This window comes from Vidua chalybeata, chromosome 8 (assembly GCF_026979565.1).
Source record: "Vidua chalybeata isolate OUT-0048 chromosome 8, bVidCha1 merged haplotype, whole genome shotgun sequence".
NCBI lineage: Eukaryota > Metazoa > Chordata > Aves > Passeriformes > Viduidae > Vidua > Vidua chalybeata.
This window is the reverse complement of record NC_071537.1, coordinates 7,557,752-7,584,155: the sequence shown is the minus strand read 5'-3', so window position 1 is coordinate 7,584,155 and position 26,404 is coordinate 7,557,752. Positions and strand designations below refer to the sequence as shown.

The 26,404-nt window shown below is 35.2% G+C and overlaps 1 protein-coding gene across 4 annotated transcripts in view; it reads left to right on the top strand.

The window, feature by feature from the left end:
- ATRNL1 (attractin like 1) overlaps positions 1-26,404 on the top strand; it is a 433,916-nt gene that overhangs the window by 204,245 nt on the left and 203,267 nt on the right. For all 4 annotated transcript variants that reach the window (XM_053949025.1, XM_053949022.1, XM_053949023.1 and 1 more), the window contains exons 25-26: positions 10,403-10,464; positions 25,097-25,175. In XM_053949025.1, coding sequence (XP_053805000.1) covers positions 10,403-10,464; positions 25,097-25,175 — 141 coding nt within the window. The remainder of the gene's footprint in view (positions 1-10,402; positions 10,465-25,096; positions 25,176-26,404) is intronic.

Genomic DNA, 26,404 nt, shown 5'->3' with positions numbered 1-26,404 from the left:
TTAAAAACTGTAATAACTGTGGCTGATTATTGTATTATCTCACACAGTGGTTGAGGCTGGAAGAAAGAACCTCTGGAAGATGAAATGAATGGTATTGTCCAAAGATGCAATCATTGAGTAGATAACACTTTCCAGTGCAATTCTTCAGGCCAATAATGAAATGGCAGAGGAGTGCTCTTCACCAACTGAAGATAAACATTAGACTGGTGCTACTGTAATAGTGTGTTGCAGTAAATATATAGATTATATAACATCAAAGTATTTGTCATCATTACCAGAATCAGGGCATTTCTCTCAGGAACTTTTGGTGTAGCAAACTTTGAGTGTCTGTCAGTTGGTACCTTTTATCTTTTCTTGTGATATAAACAGATGTTTGCAGGATGTATTTTATGCTTTAAAATTAAGAAAAAGCATAATACTCTCTGGTACAATACATTGAACTAGATAGCATTTGTTGTTTCAAGCAAGCACTTCTAGCATGGATGTCTCTGCACTTGCCAGCTTTGGAACAATGGAGAGGAAATTAAATCTTTCAGAAATCATTTTTCTGTTCTTCTGTTACTGGTGCAGAGGCCTAATAACCTGTACTAACAACTGTGAGAAGGGAAATAATCATGCCTATTTGTGGAATCACAAAATGATTGGAGTTGGAAAGGACCATCTGGAGATGTCTGACCCCTCAAAGCAGGGTCATCTAGAGCAAGTTGTCCAGGGCTTTGTTGAGTCAGGTTTTGAATATCTCCAAGGATTGAGGATCAATACCCAACCTGTCTGAGCAGCCTGCTCCAGTCTTCGATCCTCCTTGCAGTAAAGAATATTTCTTATGCTTAAATGGAGTTTCCTGTCTTTCTATTTGAATGGGTTTAGATTGAAGTTTAAAAAGACAATTGGTACATAAACCACTTTTAACTTTATTAAGAATGATTTGTATTGAAAGAGTTTTGCAGTATGGAGTATGGAACGCCTAATTTGTGAAAATCACTTGTAACCCTTTAATATGGTCACATGGTTTCGTTGTACTGTTTCCTACCAGGCTAAGTCAAGATTTCACTAAACAACATAAATCAGCATTAAGCCGTCTACAGATGCATAAAATAATTGCAAAAAACCCTTACTTGCAGCTAGAAGTGTTCATTCTCAGAAATTATAAATATACAAATCTATATTTTTTAATATGTATCATCTTGTCTCAGAGAAAACCATGAGTGTGGTCTCATTTGGAAAAAGGGGTGTTGGAATGGTCTGGGAAATTTCTGTAATCATTGAGGAGAAAAAACAACCCTTCTTTTTGACTGTAGTCAGTGCATTTAGTTGAAGTCATCTTTCTGCTGTATTTTTGTCCCAGAAAACGTACTGAAAATCTTTCCTGGAATACTCTGAGGATATTTCTTACAAATGACTGCTGGCAAGATAGATACCTTTAAAATCTTTATGTGAGAAGTTCACCCTGCAGGGAGTAAAGGGTACGATTTTAATTTCTTAACTTCACTTTTTCAACACCTTCCTTCACTTGGAGCCAGATAGTCTGAATTGTCTTTTAAAGTATTTGTTCCTCTGTGCCCTGCACATAGCTCTCTTAAAAAAGCCTGGTCAGACTTATAGAGTGAAATAATTGGAGTTGTCGAATATGATGATTTTGTGGGAAAATTTTTGGAGAAAAATGGTTTTAGTTTCTAAAACTTTGCAGAAAAAATATTTCAGGGTTCAACTGAGATTTCACTTTTTTGTTTTGTTTTTAAGCAGAACCTTTTCTCATTGTTCAAATTTTAGGTAAGTAATTTTTTCCTTTAAAGGCTCATCAAAACTATTTTATGTTTTTTTGAGCCAGCTCAGCCAATTTTTGAAAACTGGTAGCTATGGGAGAAAATAGCAACCTCAAATTTCCTAGCTCTCTGCAGAACCCCCCATATTTTGTTCTGAAATTTTGTCTAAAATTATTGTGAATAATTGATGCTTTTATAAGCAATTTGTTCTGATTCCTTCAGTGATGTCTGATAACATGGACACTTTTTATGTGTCTTTCCCTCAGCTGGTATATTTTGGGATCATCTCCCTTGTTCTCTTATTAAAAATCTTGTGGACACTGTTTTTAAAATCAATCTTTGAGTCCACAGCTGTCCGTGCAGTACATGCAGAGCTATGTTCTATAGCTTTTATTTTTTAGGAAACAAAGTTTTTGTTAGAGGATTTCCTTGAATTTACCAGATTGCACTTGGAAATGTTTCCTTAGTTAAAAGAAGAAATCATTTTTCTGAGGCACAGAGGAAGACTGGAAGATACCTGGTCTTTACTAGACTTACTCTTCTAAATAAATTTCTTATTTATTGTCTCACTCCCCTGCCATATAGATTCAGAACAAATGAGGCATTTCAGAATTCCAAAGTAAACATCTGTGTAACAGAAACTGAATTTATCTTTCTGAATGTGAGTTTTTTGCATGTAGGATCTTTGCCCTGACTCATATACTTGTTTTGCCAGAAGATGATAGTCACTATTTTGAGATCAAATTCATCTGTGCAGATACTTTCTCTCTTCCTACTCAAATGAAAAAAAAAATCTTGATAGCTGAACAATCACCCCCAAAAGCAGATCTTAACATTTCTGCCTAAAGTTGGTATAAGGTATTCAACATGAGAAAGGAAAAGGCACAACCCATGTCTTGACAGAGTGCAGGCCAACATCCTAATTATGTAGGGCTCTTGAAAAGTATTTTCATTTTTCTCTCTGAAGGCATGAAGTTCTCTAGCTGCAAAAGTGTTTATTTTCTTTGGATTTTGATTTTGTTAAAGCTGTTCAACAGACAAATGGTTATTGTGGATTTGCACAAGCCTGATTAAACAATTAAGAGCGTCTGGAAAATATACTGGGAAATCCAGTTTTTTAAAATTGAGAATAAAAAGTACACTCAGTGCTGACAACTTTAAATATTTGTTTTCTTTTCAACAATAGGACCTGTATGAATTAAAATAAATCTGACTGAAGTTCCTTGCTGCTTGGCCATGAGCTCATTCTGAGCTTTGAAGGTAGCCTCCAGATCACAGGAGGTGATAAATTCATACATTTCACTCTCATTTCTACATTTCAGTTACAAAACTTTTGGTACAAATGCTGTAGTTTCCTGGGAATGACTGTTGCCAGTTTCTATCAGTGTAGTCCAGCATGTCATTGCCAAAAAGGCAGCATGGGCTTGTTTATAGGAAAACAGTTTCAGCTGAGCAGGCCCTGCTCTTCAGCTTTACAGCATTCTGAGTCTTCCTGAAACCCAGTTACTCATCCACCTTTCCCAACCTAATTCCTGCAAGTTGTTAAAAAGGTTTCTGCCATTTCCACTGCACATTTCTCTGCACTTTTTTACAAATACTCTTCTGACTGTGACAGCATCTCCTCAGTGATATGTCAGTGATCCATCATCCTGACTCTACAGAATGTACTACGAGGGTGAGTGAAGTGTCAAGCTGACAGTTGTATCTGCTTTTCTTTTTTTTTCAAATTTATTACAGCTTGAACTATAATAGCAGTTTCAAGTGATTGATAAAAGTTAAATGAGAGTAAAATTAACATAACACAATTGAAACACAATTTATTCTGTTAATCCTCACAATTTAATATTTTGTAAAAGTCTCAGTTCTCACTTTCTGCATTTTGATCACCTCTTCAAGGAGAAACATAAAACTCATTTTATTGCTTATATGTTATCTAGTTTCTTTCTTGGTATGCTGGGTGTTTTTTAGGTTAGTCAGCCACTTTCCCTTTATTAGAAGGAATTAATATTTTCACATTAGTGTGGTTTCTTGTTCTTTCAGCAGAAAACCTGTTGGAATATTCTTGCCCCTTGTATAGATAAGTAAACATCATGCCTTACATCCAAACCTCCACACTTCTCCAGTGGAATAAACATTCAATACAGAGCGCTTAATCTGTCTTGAGTTTTTTCCTCATAACTTTTTATGTTGGCTCTTCTAAATTATATCAGTTATTATGTGTCCTCTTCATTCTCACGCACTCTCTTACCCTTCTTTGCATACTTTGGTTTTCTTTTCTATGAGATGTGGATCTTCAGTAAAAGATTGAAGTTATAATAAAGCTGAGACCATTTGCTTTGTAGAGTTTAATGAGATTTTGGTGTCTTCCATTGTCATCTTTTCTCAATGATGATCAAAAAGATTCACTTGGGTACACAGAGTCTTAAAAATGCCTACCTGACTTCTCTTTTGGCTAGTCTTTCATGAGAGGCTGGACTAAGCATTTCAATTTCTTGTCTTAGTATTCTGCACTGAAATCCTGGTTTCTCTGAAGCCAAAAGGAAGTCAGTAGGTATTTACCACTGATAGTAATGTAATCAGCACTCACCCGTGGAGAAAAAAATGAGACTAAAAAATTTTATCTGTGTTCTATCACAGAGCTGTTGATAGGATGAACAAAATTCAAGTATTTGTGCTGTGGGTAACTGCTGGAATGCAGATTCCTTCCTCTTTTCAGAAGTAATTGCATTAAATATGCTCACAATGACTTCTACTCTCATTGTAGCAGTGCTATGTACATCAAGGAATTTAGAGCCTCTGTCTTTTGTGGCCTTATCAAAAGGTGAGGAGGAGAACAAGCAAATACATCAATGAATTCCTCAGCTGTCTGAGACTGCTGCTTTTTGGTTGTTTTAGACAAGAGAGGGGAATCACCAAGCACCACGCAAAAGATCAGAAAGTGTAATTTCTACAAAGTGGTATTATATGCATAAATCTTCTGAAAGACAGATACCTCTGGGACATGGTAGGCCATAGACTCCTGTGTAATCCATTACCCATGCCGATATAAACCTTTGATTTGTGGGTTTAAACCTGAGGCTGAGTAACCTCATAAATATGCTAATCCACAGTAATCAAGAAAAGTGCCATTGCAAATACAAAATTTTTTATTCCACAGCTCCAACAGCTTTATAGCATGCTCTACATTTATAACAATAAACTTTGGGAAATTACTTTCTTCATGTTTAAGAAAATGCTTTGCCCTTTTCTTGTCATCTCACAATGGGTTTTGCATACATTATTTTGAATGGCATGATCTTTATGCAAAATTCAGGGCATGTTTTGCCTTCTCTAACCAAGTATTTGATTTCTAAAATGAACAAAACATTGCATAAGTTTTAACAATTCAGCTTTTGTAGTCTTATAAAAATTTTATTATCATTTTTATTAGGCTGGAGACCAGCCAGTTGGTTAACTGGTAGATTGTCTAGCAAAACCAGCTCCACTGTAGATGTAAGAAATAAAAAACTTAGAGAAATTTGAAAAAAATCTTATCATTTTAGCAGCATATTTTCCATCTCTGATACATATATTTCTACATATACACAAAGGCATGAATGTTAAATACCATGACCATCATATTAAGTTCTGCAGTCATTCAAATAGCTCCGTGTAATTAATTTATTTAGGAATGGTGAAAAATACCTTGCATGCAGGACATTTTTCTGTTTTTAAACTTCGTAATACAAGGAGAAGGGGAATCTGCACCTTGGGAGATTCAGATTGAACATTAGAAAAAATCATTGTGTTAGCAATGGTGCGTTGAAACAAATTTTCTGGACTGAATGTGGAATTGTTCGCTCTTGGAGATTTACAAAACTTACCTTGGAGAGGGCACTGCTGGCCTGATCTGGTGCTGGCAGTAGCCTGGCTTTGAGTGGGAAGTTGAACAACCTCAGTTTGTGATGTTCCTCCCCATCCCCATTTCTCTGTGACTCTGTGATGATCAGAGCACATTCCGTAACAGGTGCAGCTTTCCTAATGGGAAACTCCTTAATTTATCAAGTCATAATAAGATGTCAGAAGAAGGCATACCAAGAAGGCTGAAACCTGGGGTTGAAAGGAAAATTCAATTCTAGCAAGTGACAAAAATGGCTTTTCCTTAATGTAGCTTGACAAACAAAACCATATTGTCATGCAATGCTTCTCTTTGTAGTAGAATTTAATCATTCAACGCTGCCTGACAAATTCTCTCACCTCATTCCCTTCACTTCTGTTCCTAATTTTTCTTCCTGTCCATTTAATCTAGGCAGGCTTTTAAAAATCAGAGTTTTGAAAGGTGTTGTCTAGAAATCTGCTGTTTCACACAGTTTGTAGGATAACTCAATCCTGCAAAGATTTATGTCTAAAATAACTTTTCAGTACTATAGGTCTTTGTGCCAATTACTTTTAATATTTTTTTTAATTTAATTTTGAAACACGTCATTTGTCTCTTGTCTACGTCTTTTGATTTTCTTCCATTCTTTCATTGACTTTAATATCCAATATTTCAATTTCTTAATAATGTCCATATGAATCATTATGAAAATGCTTTGCATGCTGAATAAAACTGTAAGTTAAATAACAGTTTCCTTCCCCACATTCTCTCCTTCACTTCCTGGAGTTTATTAATGTTGGGTTTTTCAGTGTGGTATATGTTTCTTCATATGTGCACACAAGTACAGAATTGAATAAAGTGGAATATGCATATTGAATTTAATAGATAAAGTGCCTATTAGGTAGGAAAAAAGTTCAGCTGTTATAACCTTATTTAGGAATATCTTTCATCTTACTTGAATACAAAACTAGATTGTCTTTCAGCCTCTTATGACTCTGAATAGTGGAAATAATATCCTGCAATTATTACATTTTTTGAGAAATGAAGGGGTGGGTATTTTGATAATGTAATGTGTACCAGCATGAGAGACAGGGCTGCAGCATGCAGAGATAATCTGTGGAAGCTGTTTATCAAATCTTGAAATGAAGTCTGAATTTCTTTGTTATCTTTCATTTTCTGTTTATATATCAGTATGAAAGTTTTGTTATCACTAAATCTTATCATCTGGGAGGACTGTTTGTCAACATCAGACTGAATTCTTTACAGGCATTAACACAGCAGGAAGTAGGATTCTGCAACAGCCACTTAGCTTCATATTGCTTCTCAGACCTTTTAATCCCAGCAATAAACATTTCTTTTGCCTATTTTATCATTACACTGGTTTACAGAAATACCCAGTGAGTACTTACAAACCATGGGAGAAATTTATCTCACTTAACATTATTTATATTCTAAGTCTGACATTAGGTCTATAATCCAAACTAATCACAACATCCCATAGTTGTTGGTGGAGAGAAATGGCAGCTCCATAGGGTAATTCCTTCCAATTTATGAGGGTTCCACATCTATTTTACAGTCAGTCACCTATGAAGTGCCTTCCTATCTCTGCTGACTATTGTAAGCTAGCTGACTAATTTAAATGAGGTTCACACATGGGATGAGATCAGATGTACTCCACACAGCAAAATTCAGATACATTTCAAAATTTCTTTTTCCAAGTTCTAGGAAAGCCAATATATGGAATAAATGTGTGGCACTTTAGCCTACAAGAGTTTAGTGTTTCTCTTATTTAGACAGATGTAATTCGCTGGTAATCTTGTCCTTTCCGTACCGTGTTCTCTTGGAATTTCTCTTTTCCAAGGGAAAGGAAAATATATTTTGTGCTTTGTCTGTTAAATATTTCTATTGGGAAACTGATAATTCCCTACCATCCATCTCTCACTTTCGCAGCCCACTCTTCATAGCTGAAGTCTAGTGTGAAAGAAGAGTCAGAACCATTTTTACTCTCTCTAAAGATATCCCAGTATTTAATTGTACTTATAATTGTATTTATATTTAAATGAAGAAATCAGAGTGTCCTTTCCTTTGTAACTACTGGTTATTCAGTAGTCATGTATTCACTGAGTTTGAGGATATCCATAGGTACTATTCCCCACCCCAAAATTATTCTGTGATACATAGTAATGTCTTTAAAGCAGTTTATACTTGGGTCTCGTCAGTCATGTTTCTTCAGAGTAGATATCGAAACTTCACTTTGTACAGTGAAACGTAAATGAGAGAATTTATGTGTTTAAATTTTCTAGCATCCTCATTCCAAATTATCACAGTGTTTGATCTTTTACATTTTCCTTATTAAAAAAAGTTATACACAAAAATGTAGCTGTCTAGACAAATATTTTCCTCAGCTGACTTTTATATTTTTTGTCTGAATTTGCCTCAGTAAAAGTGTCCCTCAAGAAAGTATGAAAGATAATGGACACCAAAATGTCAGCCTTTATGTTCAGTCAGTATCCATTTCTTCTGCTTCACTACATGCCTAGCACCAGTGTGGGAGGATATAATAGTTTTATCCAAGAAAAAATTAAATTATGGTTTGGATGATACTGAAGGAAGTAATAATTCTGCAGGGTTTAAGTCTGCATAATCAACACAGTCCAGGCAGTTTAGTTTGGCTTATATCTGACCTTATTGCATTATGTTTCCAGGTTTAATAATTAGACCTTCTATGAGAGTTTTGTCATGTATTTATTTTAGTTTCTCTTATTTCTTCATTTTTAATTTGTTAACAGTGGAAGATGGAAAAAATTGTATTAACGGAAGTATTTGTTCACGTTTGAGAGCCTGAGCCTGAGATAGGAGTTTGCTTTAGTGGGTAATGTCATGAAATGGAGCACGGATTATAATTGCTTTTTGTGTACATTATTTGAATATATGAAACATTTCATGGATTGGGTTCCTGTTTTCTGCAAATGTGCAATTTTGATTTAGTGCCAGTTTTCCTTTTTCACAATTGGTGTTAGAATTGTGGAGATGGCTTCTTGACACCTATATTTTTAAAGTAAAACACGAAGTTCTAAGGGCAGACTTGCTATTTCCATATGAAAGTTGTCCCTGAGTTAGACTTTCAAGATTGTCTCACTTTTGTCGTGGAACAGATCTTGACCTGTTGTTCTGTAGGACTCTATTACTGCTGCATGTCATAGTCAAGGTAAAGATGAACTGGAGCAGTGGAAAAAATGAATCTGTCCCTGCAGATACTAACTTCTGAAGGCTGGAAAAGTCTGTGTTCAGAAGCTGCTTCTCTTTCACCAGACCTATTCCATCCATCATTATTCAGTGTAAAATGTATTTCCTACATCATGCGTGTAACACAAACTTGGAAAGTTAAGAAGTACCATGCATTGAAATGTTGATTGCAGTGCATCCTTGTGTCCGTGCTCTCTGGCATATTCTGCTTATCTGACTTTTGAATCCTTAATTGCTATAAAGGATTTGCCAGCAGTCACAATGCCTTGTCTTCCAGTTTGGCCATGTATTGTTAAAAAAGTTTGTTTGCTTGCTTTTTAAAATCCTATTTTTCACAAACTTTAATGTGGCAGAGAAAAAAGATAGACATGTCTTTTGTTTGTTGGAAGAATCCCCACAGTTCATTTATCAATCATCAGCCTTTTCTTCATAGGCTTTTCTATCATTTAAGACATATACTTGGAACACACACACACACACAGACACACACACACACACACACACACACATATATATATAAAATTAAATTTTAAAAAGAATTAAAAAACTAAATTGTTGAATATAATGAATTATCATTTCAAAAGTTCACAGGTAAGCTATGAAAGGGATTCAGAGTAATTTGGTGTAATTTCTAGTCAAAATCAGATCTTAAATGCACAAAGATTTCTAAACCCAACAATTATTTGAAAAGAGTGTAAATATAGTTAGATAAACAGTTTGTACAATTCAAAGTAGAAGATTCTCTGTATCTTTTACTTGATAATTATAGATTGAAAAACTGAGCAAGACAGGGACTTATGGATATTTGTAGATATAACATAAATATTAAGTACTGTTCTTAACATTAGCAAAAAGTACTTACAAAAATAATTATAGGCTGTATTGCATACAAGTGTGAATGTCTCTATGCTGTCTTAGAGATAATTCTTAAATATTCACAAAAATTACAGCAAAGAGCTGAACTAATGCATGTTCTGGTGAGGCTGTAAAAATGTAGCCCAAAAGAATATTTATTACTTTGTCTTTAAAGTAATTTGCTTTGAAACTGTTTTATTATGCACCAGATTTATCTTTTTTTAAAATTAAATTAACATATGCATTAATTTTAATATTATACAATTAAAATATTTTAAATGCATTAATGTTAAGCACTATATGTTGTTTGTCTTCTCTAAAACCTTGTGTCAGTGTTGTTATTAAAATGGAAGATGGTGTTGGTCAAAACAGTTGACTATAAACAAGACAATTTATAACAATATGATTTCCTAATATTTTTCATATTGTTTTTATTGTTCGTATTAAGTGGATATTTCTATTAAGTTTACTTCAGTAAAAGTATTATGTTCCATTGTGTGTATTTTGATCCCAGCAAGGATATGGGAATTAGTTGCTCATCTCACTTTATCACAAATGCAGGTGTGTGCAGACTAGACTGAAATTACACTTGAAAGTAATCATCCATGGAGCCATAAAGCCCTCGCCTAAAAAGAGCTGTTGAGTCTGAAAATGTTGTAATTTACTTCTGTTTTATTTGCAGATTGCCTTCTCCCAGCACAATACTATCATGGATCTGGTGCAATTCTTTGTCACCTTCTTCAGGTAAATTGCTTTTTTTGTCTTCTGACTGAAATCCTGATGACTCTTTACTGTCAAACCAGTGTCTTAACCAGCTTCTGAATCTTGAGAAATGCCTGAAAGGAGGTCTTCAAACTGTGTTCCCCTAATTTGCACCAGTGGAAGGGTCCAGGTCAATTAAAGGCTGGAGTCTTGCATTATATAATTGTGTATTTCATATTCAGTGGTACAGTCTTCACACCTCATGAAGATTAGTTGGGTTTGTATCATATATTACAGTGATTACGAAAAGCCAGCTAAAGTGTAATTCATGTGTGTGATTTTCTCTATAAACACTTCTATGAAATTATTTAAAATGATGGCTTGGTTCAATAGCTTGTTATTTTTAATAAAGCACAGCACATCACTATTAATGATTTCATGTGTCTGAGATAAATTGTGAAAGGCAGTAGCTGATGCCTGAGATTTGGTTATGGCAGCAATGCAGGTATGGGCTTCAACTGCAAATGAACAACTATTCTAGACTGTGAACAAAACTCCTCTGAAAGACTTCTTAAAAGTTCAGTTATCTTATAAAATGTCACAAACTTGAATATACATGGATTAGTTACAGTGCTTTGAAATCTTTCTGTGAAGATATTTCCCAATAACCATGAAGTGTACACAAAATGTGAACAGTGACAGACAGGTATGTTCATCAGACTTTCTGTATTTCTAGGCCATGACTTTATTTCACAAGTTCACAGTATGGCTCCTCTGTTGACTTTAATCACTGTGCTCTGAGGAGCTGTACCTAAACAATCAGACTCTTAAATACTGTGTATGGTCCAAATTCTCTTTATTGCTGTTGCCAAAAAGGGCACAGAAATGAACAGAGCCTGAAGTTTTCCATACCCAGGGCATTGGCTAATGGGGAGGAGTTTAGTAGGGGATATAAAGTATCCCATTTCTCCTCTTTCACCACAAACAGAGTAATAAAATGCTGATTGCCTAAACATCAGTCTAGTGGTTTTTTGGGTGTTTGGTTTTTGGGGTTTCTTTTGTGTTTTGGAGTTTTATTCTCTTTTTTCATGGGGAGATAGCAAGCTCTAAAACTTACGATGATTATGCAAACGTTTAGATTACAAACCCATACAGAAGAAAGCAAAGTCTGTCCAAGAACAACAGACCAGAGGGATCCTGTCACAAATAGCAGAGGTAAACTAAGAGTAGTTTGTTGGTGCTCTGGTGCAGCCTTAGAAAATGTGAACTAAAGGCTCTTTGGTGGTAAGCCATCTCTATGGGTACATGGAATTGTCTCTCCAAGAGTGATGGTCTATCTCATGCAGTTTGTTCTGGGTAAATGTACAGGTAGGATGTCAACAGTTTGTAGCCTAAAAGAATAATTTTAATAAGGGTTTGTTTGTTTCTTGTCTTGTGTGGGTTTGGGTTTGTTTGTTTGTGGGGTTTGGTTTTGTTTACTGAATGGGAATGAGGTGTATTGTGACTATGGCAAATCATGGTGGTAACAGTAATAATAATCCAGGCCATATTTACTAAGATTGTTGATAGAGAAAATAATTGTGTTTAAAGACAATTTGAATGTGCTTGATAACAAAACATATTTCAGTATGCTTTGATAAACCTGCCTTTGCATTTCTCCCATCCAGTATTATATTTCTATTTCTGAGGTTGTGGCAAAATGCTGTTCACCCTGCCTGGCCAAAGCAGCAAATAGACCCGTTTGACAATAACAGCTATTCAACAACCAAGCAAAAGTATAGTTTAAAACTGTTCCTTTATAGGTTTTGTGTTCCAGACTGAAAGATGAAATGGACATTTTACTGCTTGAATCAGAAGCATCAAAACAGGCATTTTTAGGACTGTCCTGTTGTATCAAAATGAACTGTTTTAAAAGCATTGTTCTGTAAGGAATTTATTTAAAACTATACATAATGAAGCACAAAATCTATGGTTAGCTCTGCAGTTAACGCTTGATATACCAAGATACTGATATTGTATATCCTAGAACAAAAAAGATAAATAGAAGTTATATTGAAAAAAATAAGGAGAATATTATTGAAACTGTAGTGCTCCAGACCATGATAAGCATTGTTAAAAGCCCCCACCCTATTTAATTTCATTCTTTTTCTACTGGTAGGTTTTGTTGCAGGTACTGGTTCAGTGACCTTTTCTCTAATAATAAAAACACAATATGAGAGTAGTAGCAGACTCCAGACTGTCTTATAGACAGTTTTAGGCCTGTGTTGCTGTGCTCAGTGCCTTGAAGATTTTTAGCCATCACACAAACTGAGAAGTCTGTGAATTTTTGTCTTTCCACCTTCTTTGAAGAAATACAGATCTCATTGCAAAATTTTACAGGTAGCAAATGTGAATGATCCTTCTTACACTGAAAAAATGCAGTATGCACAGTTAGTGAAAGTATATTTCTGTATCACCTGGACCAGTAAAACCCACAATATCCTAAAGTATGGCACTTTTTTTTTTGTTTCAAACTCTAAGGTATCCTTGAAATTTGTAGTGTTTTCAAGTCTTACATGAATATATGGATTTAGCTAAGTAGGTGCCCGGACATTTTAGACATTTCATAAGGGTATATGAAGTAGCTTTATTTTCTGAAAACATTATTTACTTCTTTAGATCACATCTAACATCCATGAAAATGGATTGTTCAATAATTGTTTGTTTTTATTATCTATGATTTAAGTTAATCCTAAATGTAGAGCTAAAACCCACTTGATTACCTGCTTTTAAATAAAATTATAACAGTCTAACAGAATTTATAATAGTACTCAAGCAATTCCCAGATAATTATTTGTATTAAGAATCTGAAGCATAAGTTCTGGTAAGAAATGTGGTTAAATCTCATAATCAAAAACCAGGCAAGCATGAAATTGGTGCAGATGACAAAGGTTAGCTGTTAATATACTTGTGATAGGAAATTATAAGCAAGTGCCAGAACTATGTTTTTAAAGCTTTTTTCAAATGTATTGTACCAACTACTAGCTCATCAGGCATGTTCTCTGAGCTCCCAGAACGATTACTGCCCTTGCCTCTGGTACTTTGACTGAATAGAATATTTTAGTCACTTTTGTAACATATCTCCATAGTGTCATAAATTACACAATTTCCAAGTTTTATTAAGTAAAGCACTATTAAAAAATATGAACTCTTTGAAAGTTTGAAAATCCTTCTTTTATGTGTGCTTTAAGAAATTCCATGAAAAATTATGGTCATTTGGGATCAGGGGTACATTCTTTCCATTAAGTCTTTCTGTGAGCAGAGTAAGTGAGAGAAAACAACATTCAAAATATACCCAGAGCTTATTGCAGAAGGAGAGGATGGGTTTTTTGGTAAAGATGAGCATGAACTACAACAGGAATTATAGCAGATGCTGAAGAACCAGATTTATGAAGTCCATATGTAGGACTGTGTGCTGCCTGCAGTGGGAGGGGGTGGCTGCATTTCAGCAGTGTCAGAACTCCTGGAAGCTGCAGTGCTTGAATCCACCACCCTGGGGGTGAGTTTGCAATGGGAGAACTCCTGCTCTTTACCAACATCCTTTGGTCTGTGTCCCTGCCTTCATATTTTCTTTTTATTAGAATGAAGGATGGTAAATTAGTGCTGGATTTTGGTGTGCTTATCTTTATGAGATCGAATATTGATCTCCCTGAGAAAGACAAAAAAACAGTGTGTCAGAATGAGATCACAGCCACCATGTCTGGCATCTCAGAAAATCCAGAACTCTTATGAATCAAAATTAGAATATTTTATAGTAATATGAAAATCAAGTTATTGTAGCAAAATGGATTATACTTTCGGGGCTAGAATAAAATTGATTTTTACTTAGGGATGCATTAAAAATTTTCACCTCACTTAGAAGCACAGAGCTGTTTGACTTCCACTGGGAAAAGCACGTCTGTACTGCGGTGGGCAATTTGAGTTGGGTTTCCTTTGTTTAAATGTTTGTTTTGAGTTGTTGAACGTAGCTTTGTTTCTTCTGCTCTCTGAATCACACAGAAACTTTGTCATCACTGTGGAGTTATTTGGTGTGCTCATATTTCTGGAGAAGGCAGCCACTTGTTATTGGCCTGCAGGCAAAGGAGATTCCCCAGTACCACTGGATCAGTTGCTCTTCAAAACAAGGGATGAGTCACTTAATCTGTCAGTGAACAGAACTGTTTTCCATTATTTTCTTCCTGTTTTTCATCTTCTGTTAGTCCTTTGAGTCATTTGGAAGTGTGTGTGAGTGCTCACCATATTTTGCTTTCAACAGACACTGTTCCTCAAAACACAAATTATTTGCTCAGATATCTGAAGATGGCCTATGTGCCTGTGCATTAAACAGGTATGGGCTTCTTCTTCCTTAAAGTTTGGAAGTCTCATTTCCTTTATGTAGCAAATACAGTAAGAGGTGTTCATCGTGCCTCCTGAAGCTCTGGCATTTTCTCCTTTCAGGGCTGTGTCTTTCTAGAGCTGCATTGGATTTTGTATCCTAAGAAACATCACAGATGAATCATAATGTGTTTATGTTTTGATTCCCTACATTTTTTGATGTATTTTCTTAAATCCAGCTAGTCAGTTATTTTCTTAGCCTTCAACAGCATCAGGGCTCACAACAATTTTTCTTCTAGAGTGCTTAATTCTTCCTGGTCACTTTTTTATGAAACTCCAGTCCACTGCACTTTAAGCAAAAGAACTAGAATAGGTTTTCATCTGTGATAAATGGACATGAAATTTTGCTTTTGTCATTTTAATTCCAAAGAGAAGGAATTCAGTCTTCTTATGACATGTACCAGTTGCAAAGTTAACTTCAGGAGTTTGCTCCCAGATGTGAGGAATACAGTGAAGTGGGGTGAAAGCTGATGAAGGAAAATAATAACAAAAAATAAAGGAAGTAAAAACATTAGTGTTTTCCTTCAGGCAGTGGTGTCACTGCCCATTACAGCGGGTGACAAGCAGCTTTGTCAAGCCTGTGCCCGCCTGTCTCTGCAGGCGGGTCGGTGTGATGGGCTGGGCACTGAGTGACAGCCAAGAAATGAGCAATCTCCTCATGGCAGGGCAGAAATATTCCAGGTCCCTGTGCTCAGCTGTAATAAATCACAGAGAGAGAGAAAAAACAGTGCTAGACCATGTGCTATGCTGTGAATTTCATACGTCCAAAAATATTAAAGCTGATTATTCCTTTTTAGAAGAGATCTTAAATCAAAGGAATTTATCTTCTGTACTGGAATATTAATGCTAATATTCCAGTAAAATTCCTTGGTACTAAATGAAGTATTTTGTGTGGGAGGTTTTGTGGTCTTTCTATTTTATCTGTTGGAACCCAAGGTAGGGATGGCTGTGTTTTGCCAATAAGAAGCAAAATTATGGAAATTCTACTGTGGACTCCAAAAGCCACACCAAGAATTACACAGTAAAAACTAGTTATATAATCCATTTACATTTTTTAATCTGAATTTTTTGATCTGAATTTAATCTTCATATATGGCCCAATCATGTTCTATATCATAGTTGGTTTTCTATGTTTTCAATAATATTTTTGACGATATTTTAGGAAAACACTCACCACTTGGAAAATTATATTTCTTTCCTAATATGTTTTCAGTTGTTATTAGTTGAAATTCTAATATCAGATTGAGGGGGATCAGGGGCTTTTTATTCTTTATCCAGTACAATTACAGAATTTTTAGTGTTCTTCTTGAATGATGCTTCTTTGGCCTGGCACTGGAAAAATCCTTGCTCTGTCCTCAGGAAAATTTATTTTTAACAGGACTTTTAATAAGGAAAGTTATGACATTTTTACACCTACTCCTTTAGGCGTATTTACCTTTTTGGAAAAAGTATTGGAAAGGTTACAGATTGAAGGGAAAAGTTGTTTGGATTGTGATAAATTTCTTTATTATATTTCAGTCCATCATGCTAAACAATGCTGACATGGTATGGTGGCTTTCTAAGCATATTTTATATTTCTGTGATATACTATTAAAGAATAATAGCAGCACTAGAGAGAGCAGTGAAAAATAAGAATGGGCAAAAATATTGAAAAAATATTGAAAAAAAATATTGAAATAATGTGAATCTCTTGGTTTGGAAGGCTGCTGAAATTTAGCATTGGTGACAATTCTTCTTCCCTAAATTCACTAGCTGACAGTAATTAGAATAAATTACTCTTTCTCTCCCCCTCCCCCCCCCCTTAATTTTAAATCATAAATTAGCATAAATCAGGAAGACCATTGCAAAAATCAAAAGTGAAAGCACAACTATTTTGTAATAGAAACAATATATTCAATTTCTAATTATTCTGAAAAGCTACTGCAGAAAATACTAAGTTCTGTATTTCATAATTTGTCCAGAATTTCAGTGGACAAATATATATAAATTTTGTATGGGTTTTTTTTTTTTAATATGCAACATCACTTATTGAGAGAAATATGGAGTATTTCACCCATGAAGGGAAAACAAATAAAATTATCTGAAATATTAAGGTATTTTCCATAACTAAAGAAACATAATCACGCTTCATGGGTTGGATATTCTATTTATTCAGTGGAGATTAATTTCATTTTACATGAGATTAAATCATTTTGATTGTGAATCTTTTTTATTTGTTGCCTCAAAGAGGTGAAAGGAAGAACTATGGAGGGTAAAAGTTCACATCTAGAGCTTTATTGTGTAATATATTTCAGAGTCCTTATACATGGTTCACTTTAATCTGATATTGGATTGGCAGATTAAATGGGAATGTTGATCTCTCAATAGCATCTTGGTCTACACTGCATCCATTTTCCCTTTTTAATTGAATATAAAGGCTGTTTGTATAATTGATCATTCATTCATACTTTGCTATAGCAGCTTGTGGTATATTTATCATAAAACCACAGCTTTGTGGATGTATGCATGAATTATTTATGTAGGAAAATAGAAATCTAAAAAATGTATGTGTGTTTTTTTAATAGTTATTTTTTAATAATTATTTTATTGAATAAAGTAATTTAATGCTCCCCTCTATCCTCTATAGCATTGTGGCCCATGTACATAATGAAAAAAATGCCAATACTTTTTTTCATAATAATTTTTCTGCTAATTACAAATACCCTGTTCAAACATTTCTTTCTTTACTTTCAAGAAGATTTTTGATGTTTCATTGCACAGGAAAGACCAATGAACCCAGGCTTTGCAGAGGCAGTAGTCAGAGATGATTTTCAACTGTTATAGGACTTTATACCTTGGGAGAAGAAGGATTAAGTTGGTTTTCTGTATTGAATATATATTAATAAATTGTTTAGCACAAAAATAGTTGCTATTCTGACTAATAAATTAATACATATTATATTTATATTTAATTGCTACTGCTTACTTTAAAGTAGAATTCATATAAAATGCAGTTGACACAACTGATACTTCAATCTCCCTGTTTCCCATTATGCATTCAGAGTTTAAATTGTGAAACTTTATTTATACCATTATTGAACTCTTAGTTTGTAATTTTATTTAATTTTGCTCTTCTAACTCAATAAAATGATTTTCATGATATTTCTAATAGTAATTTTTAATGTGCTGCTCTGGAGACTTAGAGCATTCTTTTGGTAATATCATGGTTTCAACCATGACAAAGTAAAACAAGTCTAATGTGGATATTCTTTTCCATGCATTCTTACCAAATACCGTGTTGAGTCTGGAAGGACCAGATTAGAAGGCAGATATATATTTCTTATTAACTCTTAATCTGTTTTGTGTAAGTTTGGTAGTTGTGGATGTGCAAGAAGAGAATTTTAAGGGAAGTCATGAGACACTTTATGCAAGAGTTATTTATGGGGATATATGGATTTTCAGGACTGCATCAAAAAATAACATTTTAATCAGTCATCTGGATAAGAAGAATTATCCGTGTAATTAGTTTCAAATCAACTTGAAACTTGTTGCTTAACTTGTGTGAATTCTATTTGAGACACAAATAAATACAAATTTGCATTTAAATGATTTTTGGTAATACTTTGAGTTTTAAATACCATCGTAGATACTTTACCTCATATTCAGGCATTTCTTTAACTTTGCAGTTTGGAAAGCAAGAACTGAGTGCCTGAGCTCAGTAGCTGTGTGGCTTTTGGATTACAGGATTCACATTTTCTTGGGTTCCTTTAATTCAGAAAGAAACTGTGGGGGAAAAGAATGGAATATAGATCTAGGCTGATGGAAAGAGCCCTCTCATACTTCAGGCCGTGCAACAATGACATTTTGTAGCTGAATGGGGAAAGTTTGCAGCTCTTGGTTTATCAGTTCCAGAAAATGGAGTGTGGGAGCCAGTGCATGGAGCTGCTGGTGCTGGTGGTGCTGTCATGACAAGCAGGAATAGGAAAAGGACATTCCTGAATCACCTGGATGGTGATTATAGCTTTGTTGGCAATGCCTTCTTCATTATATGCCTTCTTCTGTGCTAGCCAGAGCTCTCCCTGAGCAGGAATTCAGCACTCCTGGCTGAAATATTTTGGCTCCAGAGCCAGGATTTATTTCCCTGACCCCACACACTGTGCTACTATGAACTGGAATTTGCGTATCCTACTTTCTTCCTAGCCAAGACTACTTTTCCCTAAATCTTTCTACATTTTAATTTGGAATTGTAACACTTCATTCTCAGAATTGTTCTAAATTGCTAATCACTGAAGTAGTCCTACTTATAATGATGTTTATAAAACTTTCTGATTCATAGCAATTTAATTAATCATTAAAAAAATATGCTGCTGTCATACACATCAGACTTCTCATATTATGTTTACAATGCTTTGTGCTTCAGATAATCCTGTTGAAATCTTTGGAGCTGCTTGTCATGTGTATACCAGTTAACACAAGGATGGCTGAACCCAGCGCATCATAATCATAAACACAATGTTCTTGTCAAGTACAATGAAAGAAATCAATTGCTGTGACAATAATTGCTATTTGAAGTCATGGTGTTAGAAAAATAATTGTTCAATTATTTTTATTTTACAATTGTGCTTGCTTTATAAAATATCAATTAAAATGTGCTCTATTTGCCAATAAAAAGATAGTAAATAATGTGTTGGGAAACCAGTTCTTAGAAAAACAATTTCTGTTAGGAAACTTTTACAGTACTACCTTGAAAATATTAATTTAGGCATGAGACTTGTTTTCTTTGCATATATCCACATGAAAAAGTTTTTTGGTCATCTGTTTGTTTTAGTGAATATGTTAAATTGTAGTTCATGTTAGTACTAGAAGAGAAACAACAGAGTGTGGGGTCACTCTTTAGGTTGTTAATTAGGGAACTGTACATTTTTGTGCCCTTGTCAAAGAAAGATCATCAGGCAGGAGGTTTGTGGATACAGAAGGAAATTTAATTACTGTCTCAGCACAGAAAGACTCAAGTGATTGAGCAATAACTGCCTTGATGGCCCAAATCCTATGCTCAAAAAGACTTGGGAGAAGCCTTTAAAATATGTGCAAATATATATATGTAGGCAGTAAGTGAGTCTGCTATGCCCCTTACAATCTAGATGGAAGGAATTTTGGGAGCTTCTGTCTCTGTTGGGGAGCAGTGTGAACAAACGGGTCATCACTTGGGCAAGATGGTGCTGAGGACCTGACATCCACACTGAATTTTTTTTTTTTTTTTTTTTTTTTTTTTTTTTTTTTTTTTTTTTTTGTCTTTGAATTTGCTCTGGTTTAGTTCCATGGACTGACAGCCCCTTTGGCTCTGGAGTGAACATTGCACATCTTCTATTTGAGCTCCAGGGCTGCTCCACAGGGGTTGGCTCAAAAGCCCATTCCAGATCCACACTAGGCCAGCAGTGCAAGAGTTCCCCTTGGGACACAAGGATGGGTGTGTCACGTGTTGGAGCATGGGGACAGGATGATGGCAGCTGGTAGAGCAGCCTTGGCACCCTGTGCTGCTCCCAACCAGGGATGCTGCCCCACGCTCAGCTGTGGGTTGCTGCTGCACCTTGTCCTGCAAGAGGAGTAAATGTGATGGGTGCTCAACACCATTTTTCATTTCAGTACATTTAAAAGCATACTAGATGCAAGTTAAAGTTTTGAAAAAGTGTTTGCTTTCATCCCTTTGTGGAAATAATTTATTTTGAATTATTGTGCAAATTACTGTCTTAAGTCATAGAAACAACAATTATTCTCTTTGTATGTTAAATGATCAGAGATTGAAAAAAGAAATAACAAAAGGATGGCACGTTTTGTTTTGTTTACCTCACATTTACAGTATTTATTCTTAAAATATTTGTGCTTAGTTAATCAAACAGTTCCTTTTACATCCCTGCAAAAATAAGTAAATTATTTCACTTTAACTAAAGTATTACTTTGATGCAATATGTAGTTTATAGGCATTAATACCTAATGAAAAAAAAAAGGAATTCTGTAGTGTACTTATAATGCTTTCATAGAGCTTAAGGCACAAATGTGTCATTAATTCATCTAGTCTAAACATGCTGATCATTACATTTCATAGATATCCCCCTCTATTTATCCATGCAATTTAAATTTCTTTAAGGATATCTACACATTTTATTTCACTTTGCCCAGAAGAAGCAGCAACATATCCACCAATTCCCCTAACACTTTTTAGTTTGCTGCCTAAAGAAACACAGAGAAACTAATTTCTGCATTTCTGAAGTGAAAACACTTTCATTTCCTCAGCCTGGTCTACACTAAATGCGCCTAAATGTGACCTCTGGAAGTCAAAAATTTGCTCTGTAGCTTGCAAAAAGAGTTATGCAAGCAGTAATTATTCCTTGCAATTTCCCTTCTCTTTGTTCTGTTAAATCACTACTTCTGTTTTCATATTACCCACAGCCCTTCTGGGAAGAGAATCTGCACAGCCCAGACCTCCCTGCTAGCCCTGGTGTTCTCTTGCAGCCTTTCCTTGGCCACTTTCCTCTGCTGTGCTGGACACAAACTGTGTTTAAGGCTTCTTCCTCTGCAGTTCATTGGTTCTCTCATTGTTCATTGTCTCCAAAATCATGCTGGGACAATAACTTCCAGTCAACCTGTAATCCAGGCAACTGGTGATGGATTGCTCATTTTCAAGCATGCTTTTTTAGTGTTTCCTCCTGCTTTCTTCCACGTGGTTTGACGGGGAAACTGTGCAAAGCTGTATCCTTATCTTCTGGCACTTTATTTCTTTGCTCTGGAGAGCACAAAATCTTGATAATGCTTGGGCTGCTGTGATTTTAAGAGTGTCTTAGTATGGCAGTTGTCTTCTTGGGAAGATTTACATTGATAAGTTCAGAAAGTCATTCACTCTGTACTCTGGGTTAGCAGCTCATAACCCATGTGCTTTGCAAAGGCATTTTTCCAAATGTCTGTTGATTTGGATGTCACTCAGAGTCTCGACTGGTAGTCAGAGATGGTGGACATAATCTATGATCATGTGGATTAACTGCAGGCAAGTTGCCACTTGATCTCTTCCAAAAGTGAAATGATCAATTTGCAAAGTCACTGTCAGCAAAAGATTTTGTCCAAATTTTGAATGCTTTTTGTGATTTTTCTCTCTATTCTCTCCATGTTTTCCAACCTCCTTTTAGAATATGCCAATGGCAGAGCTTTAAGAACAAGTCTGATAGTATCTGTTTTGGCAGTGCCTTGTAGAGTGATAATTTTATCTCTCAAGTGCTGCTTACTACTGTGCACCTGAGTATTTAAGGTTGTTTTAACCCTTTCTGTTTCAGCATCCCAGCAGTAATTCATACTGAATTATCATTCATTCTGGTCCCTAACTGGTTTGAGAGCTGCTTCATTCCAAGGGGAAAAGAAATCCTTTGCAGTGTAAATGATGCCTGACTTCCTTGTTCTCATAAATATGACTTAGAAATGATTGTGTATTAAAAAAAAAATCTAAAAATGGAGCATTGTACAATCACTTTAACCTCTGTGCCATTAGCACTTTTGTCTTTGTGTCATGCATAGATCTCTCAGCTATTATATATTTGTCCCATCAAAACTGAGTGGATCTGATACTATGGGAGCTTTGCAAACCATCTAGATGTTCCCTTTTCTGATGTTGCTCCCTTGCTGAGTTTCTTTTTTATCTGCCCAGTGGCCAATTTTTAAGTAATTTAATTTGCACTGCACTTCCTGTTTTTGTATCACTGTCACAAGGAGGAGGAGATAAGAAGTGTAAAGGGGGACTGGAGAGCATCCACCTATACCCATCCTGCTGGTTTTTTACATTTTTTGCCAGTGATGTTAATGCCTTTATCATGGCTCCCTTCAGCTCCCTATTGTTTCAAAGCCAAAGAGAACTTTTTACTCCTACCATTTCATCCCCCTGACCAAGCTGACTGCTTTCCTTTATACCTTTTAAATTCAGCTTCGATTGTTAGAGATAAGGTGATGGTTGCTTCAAGGTACAGACGCACTGTAGATTTATGCAGGCATCCCAATGCTTTCTGGTTTGTTCTTTATTCCTTTTCTAATCTCTTTCAACATCCTATTTTCTGTTTTGACTGCTACTAAACATTCAGTTGAAATGTTCAAAGAACTATCTGCAATGACTTCAAGATCATTCTCTTGAGTGGTAATTGCTAATTTAGAACCTATCATTGTGTATTTGTAGCTAGTTGTGTTTTTTTTTTTTCTTGTGCACATTGCCTTCAGTTCATTGTCACTAAATTTCATTCTCTTATTTTATTGCCAAGTCACTCTGTATTGTGAGATCCTTTGCAGTCAGCTTTAATTTTTATTGCTCTTCATAAACCAAGGATGTTATCTCACCACAGCCTGGAACTAGGTTAATTTCACAAAATCTATTTTCCGTGTCTTTCTTCTCTTCTTTAACGTGAATTTTGATTTTTTTTCCCCTTCTATTTATTTTTAAACCCCCCCCCACAAAAAAATTTACTTGCCAAGAAAAGATTATACAAAATTCACATTAGCAATGCTGTAACTTTCAATGGTTTATAGTATTTTATGGGTGTGTCTTTAAGACACTCATTTCTGATTTTAGATTTGCAAGTAATTGATGTTTTGACTGATGACAAGAAAATTCAGTTTGTGACCCACTCCACTTACATACAGAGCACAGTATCCATATGTTTGAAGTCTTTCAGCCAGGATTCTGAATATTTTCTATTCTACTAACTTAAGAGAACTGTTCAATAAATTAATAAATATGAAGGACAGAATTTTCTAAGGGTAGAGATTCTCTTCCTGGTCATAATAAATCAGTCACACAGTGCAAGACTCTCTTAGTTTCTTGTATCCAGCTCCCTTGCATGTATTAACCTTTTCTAAATTCCAGGAGCACTGAGTTAAAAATTGCAAACGGAGTTGCTGTTGTTTCCCTAATTTAGTGGGTTTTGGAAGGACTGTAGAGGAGAAGAGTGAGATGGCATTCCCTTACTTCATGCACAGCATCCCAGTCTCTAGCAGCACATCAGTACCTGATGCTGCCCTAAAGCATCTGTTGCAGGTCCCAGCTGGACAGTGCAGTGTGGAGGAAGGGAAACATTTCTGGGAAATACTATTTATAAGTCCTTCTTGACTTAAAAACCTTAAAAGATGTTGCTGCAAAATGGAATTTATTCTGCTGGTCAGTGGGTTTTTTTTAGTTTTGCTCTTCCCTAGACAACCCAACATAAGTTTACAGTCACTTGTACATGCTTTTAAAAGGAAACATTGGTGCATTTTGCACATATGCACAGTACTCCTCTGAATAATACTACTTCCAGAAATCTTGGTATTTCCTGTATTAAAGAATATATTTTGAAGCTTTTTGGCAGAAAAAAGATTGTGGATGTCTAGTATAATTCAGCAGTTAGTGTTATATTAACTGAAACCGCTTTGTACAGCAGAGGAGACAACATTGTGTGGAAGTTCTTCACACAATTAGTAAATCCAGATACTTATATTAAAAAAACTGTCTAAAAATTTGAAAGATCTTCTGAGTAATTACAAGTGCTAGCTTTAGAAGCGTTTTTTCAATATCCAAAAACTCACTAAAAGAAGTTGAGTTCAATGATCTTTCTACTAAAATACTTAATGGATTAAATGTTACAATACAAAAATACTGAAGCAAGAGAGAAGGTATGTGCTCTGATTGTGCACTGCAGATGTTTAATTTTGTTGGTTTTTTTTTTTTTTTTCTTCTTCTTCTGTTGTTTCTTTGGAACTGTAATGTGTTGATGTCCTTGGAAATATTTTGCCTGGGCAATTACCCATGGAAATATTCAGTAAGATAACACAGGCCTATTGTCACTGTGCAAACCCAGTTCCTCAAACTAATTACACTCCTTGTGTAGTTACCCTTCCTGCATCCCAGGAAATTACTCAGAATTCACAAAGTGAAAGAAATATAAATTGCTATGATTTTTTTTTGCTATACTTCATCCTCTTTTTCCATCTACTAAACTTGGACCAGGTAGTGCATATTTGTTGAGGCTGTTGTGGGTGTGTGGATGGTTGTAATGGAAACATTTCCAGGAGAAAACCAGAGCATGTGATGTGCTTTTGCTTTTGACTTTGAATGTGAATGGTTGACTCTTTGTAATTCTGGTAGAGTTTAGTTTTCCCCAATTTTTGGGGTTTATTTTCCCATGCTAGAGTGCCTTTTTGTTGTTTTGTTTTGATACCCTAAAAACATAATCTTTTCACAAGTTACAATTCTTATTTTTTTCTTTTGTAATTGCAGTTGTTTCTTATCCTTACTGCTGGTAGCTGCTGTCGTTTGGAAAATCAAACAAACCTGTTGGGCTTCTCGACGGAGAGAGGTATCAATGACTTTAAGATTATTGTAGTAGCTTTATCTTTCAGAATAAGTTGAGAACTTTGATGAACAGTCACTCCTCCCCTTTCTCCTGTATATGCAATTGAAATAATAATTTTATACCTCTGACTTTTTTATGCTGAAGAAGAAAAATTTATTTCTTTCTCCTGTCAAAAATTAAAGGAATTACAGCACTAGGCTGCAGAAAGGTAAATTTTCCTTATGGTGGCATATTTAGAATATTTAGAATAGAATTGAATAGACTATTTCAGTTGAAAGGGACCTACAAAAAATTATTCAGCCTGACCACTTCAGGGCAGAACAAAGGCTAAACCATATTATTAAGGGTATTGTCCAAATTAATAACAATTTCTTGTACACTGATGAGCTTGGAGCACTGACCCCTTGCTAGGAAGTTTGTTCCAGTGTTTGACCACTTTCTTTGTAAATAAGTGTTTCTTAATACCCAACCTGAACCTCCCCTCAAAGGAGCAAAATTCTCTATTAGAATCAGTAGTTTCATCATTAGATGTGTGGCACAATTGAAATCTTCAGTAAATATTTATAGATAGAATCACCTTATTCTTTTGTGATCTAAATTCTTATAGCTATATTGAAAAATCTGGCCCAAATCTTTGTTCTTACCTGCTTAACAATATATTGCACTTAAATTAGGTTAAACTTTATCAATGCTACTAGATGTATATGATTGCATACTGATAGTTGTGATATTTCATTTTGCTCTCATAAATGAGATATAAAATTCGATGCTTTCCCTTCTTGAGCTTCTAATCTTGATGATTTTTGGAAAGAGCACTTGCTTAATGTACTATAATCTTGAAGGTTTGTTTTAAAGACAAGCTTTGGTCTACTTAATGATTTTTTTCTTAGATACTGGCACTATGAATCTTTACAGAATCACAGAATCACAAAATAATGAGGTTGGAAGAGACCTCTCAGATCATCAAGTCCAACCTATGCCCGAACACCTCAACTAGACTATAGCACCAAGTGCCATGTCCAGTCTTTTTTTAAACACATCCAGAGATGGTGATTCCACCACCTCCCTGGGAAGACAATTCCAGTACTTTACTATTCTTTTGGTGAAAATTTTTTTCCTAATATCCAGCCTGTACCTTCCCTGATGTAGCTTGGGGCTGTGTCCTCTTGTTCTGTCAGTGCTGCCTGGTGAAAGAGACCGACCCCTACCTGTCTACAGCCTCCCTTCAGGGA